The 5,377-nt window shown below is 43.0% G+C and overlaps 1 protein-coding gene across 1 annotated transcript in view; it reads left to right on the top strand.

The window, feature by feature from the left end:
- The first annotated feature begins 4,713 nt into the window (after window positions 1–4,713).
- The window catches only part of LOC126509336 (histo-blood group ABO system transferase 1-like), a 20,011-nt gene continuing 19,347 nt past the window's right edge, over window positions 4,714–5,377 (top strand). Inside the window, exon 1 of the mRNA XM_050155177.1 lies at window positions 4,714–4,957. Within this exon, the coding sequence (XP_050011134.1) occupies window positions 4,714–4,957 (244 nt within the window). The remainder of the gene's footprint in view (window positions 4,958–5,377) is intronic.

The raw sequence follows: 5,377 nt of genomic DNA on the forward strand, positions 1-5,377 counted from the left end.
CAAGCCCATACAGATCCCTTCAGTGGGAACCTATGGTAACTCATAACCCAGGTAGTGATAAGTTTCTGTCTTTTCAACTGATACATAGTCAGTTTGAATTATACTTCCTGCTATAATTTATCCTTCTCAGTTCTCTGATGGCATTGAAGGTTAACTGTAGCTTTGTTACTTTTGCAGCAACAAATAAATAGCTCTTTCTTAAGGCTAATAGAGCAGTTCATTCCATAGGTAAAGTCAGGCCTCACTTCATTGTGGAGCAACTGTGTCCCCAGCTGGAAAGACAAACACAGTTTATTTGCTGGTAGACTTTATGCTAAAGGAGATAAAATCATAAAACAGGTTTCAACGTAACTTTTTAAAATTCCTTTATATAAGCAATTGCTTTATGATGACTGCTCTCATTAATCAACCACCTGTATCTCATGGTAAATGACTAGATATAAGGAAAAGGTTTTAAGTTTGTGCACATTGTGAGGATCTAAGAAAATGTGTTAATGTGGGTAAATGCAAGGTGTAAAGGTCTAAAAAAGTGATTTAAGGTATATAAAAAATGAAAAATGTTTCAGATTTCTTTCCTTCTCACTATATTGTTATATTAAGACTTAAAATGTTCAGAACTTTAATATTAATCAGCTGAGTACTAATAAGCTATTAATATAATCCTGGTAAAGCACTGACTGCCATTATATCATAAGTTCAGAAATTTAAATTTCTTTTGGTTGTCTTCTAAGTATAGATTTAAAAGTGTTTCTGATCATGCTAAAAATATCACTGTCCAATTTATATAAATCCATCTCTCTAGACAAAGAAGGGAGTATTAATGCTTTTAGCCCAGACTCATTTCTTTGGGTCCCCAGGCTTTTACTGCGACTCAAAGACATGAATCTACTGCTTTTTATGTGGATTTCAGTACAGATTACAAACATTGATAATGTGTCTAAAACTTTTTTGGTAAACTTAAAAAATTGATGTAATCTCATAGGAAGTCAACTTCTGTAAAGATCCACCGCTCATTTTATGGACTCCAGATAAGTACTCCTGTCAATCAACAGCCAGACCTCCCTGTTCTTGAAGGTGGGATCTTCTTCTTCCCCTGGTCTTTGGAGATTAGATTCAGAGTTTATGCTTTGAAAAGAAAAAAGGGGGAGTACTGTGGGATAATGATCTTGTACCCTGTAAAGATTTGTCACTTGTGTCAGTTTTTTAAAAAAATGTTTTTTGGCCAGTAGTCAGGCAGGAAGTATAGGCTGGGCAATGAGACTAGCAGAATTCTGGGAAGAGAGAAGTCTCAGTCTGCAGTCGCCACCCAGGCACAGAGGAAGCAAGATGAGAATGTTCCACTGAGAAAAGGTACCAAGCCACATGGCTAAACATAGACAAGAATTATTGGTTAATTTAAGTGATAAGAGCTATCTAATAATAAGTCTGAGCTAATAAGCCAAACAGTTTATAATTAATATAAGCCTCTGTGTGTTTTTTGGGACTAGACAGCTGAGGGACCATGAGGGACAGAAACTTCCATCTACAAATCCACCCCTGCCCCCAATTCCAATTTCCAAGACCACAGGCCTGACTGTTCCAAATGTATACCCAAGATAAAAATACTTCCCTAAACTCCTTAACTTTACCTCTACCCATAATCTATCTATGAATGAGTAGATTTCCAATCAAACGAAGACTGAAAACTGTTCCAAAATTGCAGCCCTACATGTTTCTGAAGGAATTTCTGCCTAGCCTGAGCCCCTGTGTTCTGCTCCAAAGCTGCCTGTACTTCACTAGCCCCAGATGATCTCAAGGGACCTGGGCAGCGAACAAAACAGATGTTCCCCCAGGCTACAGCTTTCTTTCGAGTTCTTTCATTGTAATTCCAGCCAAGCAACCTGCTCCCCAACAATGCCCCAATTTCAGCTCAGAAGCACTTATAGAAGAAAATATATTGTCCCATATCATCAACACAAGGCAGAAATTGTATGACTCAAGATATAGGGGACAAATGGCTAACTGATGTGCCTACCGACATGTCAAATGAGACTCTGGAGGCCAGTCTTTCTCACCATTACAAGGCTCTGTGGCAGAGTCCTGGCTGCTCTCAGTTCTTCTCCCCTCCACCCCTATCCTAAACCTCTCCAGCCCCTGGGCTTCACTTTCCTTCCCCCAGCTTCTCTTTCCTATATAACTCAGCCAGTTTTATTTACATGCTCTTATGGTTCTTTTCTCTTGGATCCATTGCTGGATCTCACTCTCTCTGTGTTTTTCTCTCTCCCCTCTTCTATTTCTCTCTATCTTTTCTTCCTTTCTCACTCTCCCATCTCTCTTTCTTCTCAGTCTATTCTGATGGCCAAGTTCATTCTGGATATACCCAGATGCCTCTGACTGAATTATTTCACATATCTACAAAGAAACAGCCACAACAAGAAACCTCCCCAACCATACCTAGGAGTGGTCATGTTCTTCTCATTTTCACTCACTACCTACAGGCTGGTTCAATTGACCTCTGCCCCAATCCTCCAAAAATGGACAACCATCTCTACCACGAAGGTCTGCTACTCCTTATAATAACCTAAACTTCATTTTTTGTAGGGAACAGATGAAAATGCTCATTCAATTATGGAAACCAAGATTTTATTGTTCTTTTTGATGCCTCCCAAGTTAATTTTTATTTGCTTTTGGTCTCCCATATTAAACACAATTATCCTCTTTTATAGGACAGATGTTACATCATTACTCCAGCGATAAGCTTCTACAATACCCACAGCATGCCTCTTTTGTTGTTCCCATAGTTTCTTCCTCTTACCCTTTGCCTGCTTCCCTCACACTTTTTTTTTTAAACATGGGATACAGTCCAGTAAATGCTAGGTCACTCTGTCTTGCTACATTTGCTGTTCTAGGAGTTTCTCACATGTTCAAAACAAATAACAAACCTAAATCCCTCCAGAGTACTCCTGTGTGTCTCTCTAACTCTTCTTGATATCCTCTGATGTTCTATGATTATTTCTGTCAACTAGCTGGTACTTCAGCCTCCTGACCCAACGTTAATTGTACTTAATGCAAAGGCAAACTTGGGGTTCACAATGTCATCGAATATCCCCCAATGATAATCCTTAATGTCTCTCTAGGTGATGATAAGTATTCTTCTGTAAAGGCATTGTGCAGGATCCTCCTCTCATTATGACTAATAATTTGCATCCCTGGGTTTGTTGCCCTGGTCACTCCTTTGCATCACCTTTGTTCCTCTGTCCCCAGAGCACATTCAGCACTTGTGTGGGGCATTGTCCCTCAGCACACCTCCACTGCCCGACGTTTAGCCCATGGGATGCAGCTTCGAGCACAGCTTCCTTTCTCACCCAGCTTCACCCTCATCTCAACTTGAATCCCAGAAACTGAACCATCCTGGGCCCTGCTATGAAAGTATGGGTGATTCACAGCACCCACACGATACCAGGGTCTCTCACTGGGACTGAGAGGCAGCACCAAGCTTCCTCCCCACCCCAAATTCACCTTCCCAAATATAATATGATGAGGTCCCATTAAGTGTGAATGTGTTTAAAGACACTGAACTCTGCACTTAAATTTGCTGAGATTGACCAGTAAGATGGCTCGGTAGAGAGAGCCTTTCCGCATAAGCTTGACAAACTAAGTCTGAGCTCTGGAACCCAGGAGGTAGAAGGGAAGCATCTCCACAGAGTTGTCCTCTGACCGCCACACATGCCCATGTGTATGTACACATCACACACAGAGATGAATTTTTAATCATAATTTTGTTTTATGTGTTTTACCACAGAGAGAAAAGATGGAGAATTAGAAATAAGTTTTTTTGTTTTGTTTTTTTCCCTATCCAAATGGTCAGCCAGCAAGGGCCAAGAATCCATAGCCTCCCCATCTTTTAAAATTCTGGCATATAAATCTGTTTATTATTTAATGACATTTGTCATTAAATGTTTATTATTTAATCAGCCTTTGTGCTGATAGGTAATAATCAGTGGTACCAGGATGTAAGGTCCAGCTCTCACCAATGAGATGAGAGTCACCACTCATGCTAGAATAAAAACTAAGCAGACTTTGTGCTCCTTGATCACACATAGCATACCCTTTTGTCAAAAGAAATTCCCTTCCTGAATTAAATTTCCATTGTCTATGCATTTCTTTGTGCAACACCAAAAATATTCTTTTCTATCAAAATGATCGTGATTTGACCAGACGAGACCTAGGGATCCAGCCTCACCCTCCCTCCCAGCACACCTCCTCTCCAGCCCACCTCCAGCCCTGTAGGATTACTGGCCACTCAGCCACCTGGACATGTTTCCTCTTGGCCTCCTTCCTTCCCTTCTCCCCACAGATGGCCCGGACTCCTCTGAGCTCCTAGAAGGCCAACTTCCTGGCCACTGATCACCATCTCTGTCCTCAAATGCCTAGGCAGGCGGAGAAGAGGATGCCACATAAGGAGACAGACAGACTTGCACTCAATGTCTGCAATGTCAGATCAGAACTCTCTGCTGTGGTCCAGACCTCTTACCCACCCCTCAACAGTACACACGCACAAGCACACGGATGTAGGTGCCTTGAGGGAGGGCTCCTGCCAGGCCAGGAAGCCTGGCCCTGACACCTCTGAGCCTCTCTGGCCCCAGCAGCAATGAAGCCCCAACCAGATGGCGAGCAATCAATCGAGAGTACCCACAGTTCCCTTCCTCACCCCTCAGCTCACCTCGGAGGTCCATGGCAGGTCCCAACACGGTTCAGTTCCTGGGTATCAGTAAGTCCTTAGGCACAGCCCAGACCTCAGGCACACAGCAGGACCCAACCTCAGGAGTGAAAACCCAGTCCAGAATGCCTGTGGGCGGGGAAGAACTCTGGTGGACTCTGGATTTGCCCAGGTGTGTCTCCAGGAACCAGGTGTCCTCAGTCAGTTATTGCCATGGACACAGGCAGTATCTCACCTACAACTCGGATCCCGGGGATTGTGGGTGTTTCCCCCTGCTATCTACTCTAGCCTGACTTCATTGTGATTCCCCCAAACCTGTCCCCACTGTCTTCTTCAGCTTTAGGTTCCTTCCTACTTTATCAACCCTCTCCCAAGCCCTCCTCTTCTGACTGTTTTGTTTTAGGATTTTCTCTCTCTCTCATCTTTCTCCCTAACTTCCCTCCCTCTTCTCCCATCTCTTCTCCTCCTCTCTCCCTCCCCTCCCTCTCATCTCATTCTTTCCTTCCTCTTCCTTCTCTCATGTCTATCTCTGCATCTTTTTATCTCTCTCTCTCTAGGCAGGCTGTCCTCAACATACACTGTAGAACAGTCTTGAACCGCATCTGTTTCTACTTTCCAAATGTTGTGATTATGGCCATGTAGCCCCACCCCCAAGTATGTCCAGCCCCGGATATGGAA

Source organism: Alexandromys fortis, unplaced genomic scaffold (genome assembly GCF_014885135.2).
Source record: "Alexandromys fortis isolate MF-2015 unplaced genomic scaffold, M_Fortis_MF-2015_v1.1 scaffold_72, whole genome shotgun sequence".
Taxonomy (NCBI): Eukaryota; Metazoa; Chordata; class Mammalia; order Rodentia; family Cricetidae; genus Alexandromys; species Alexandromys fortis.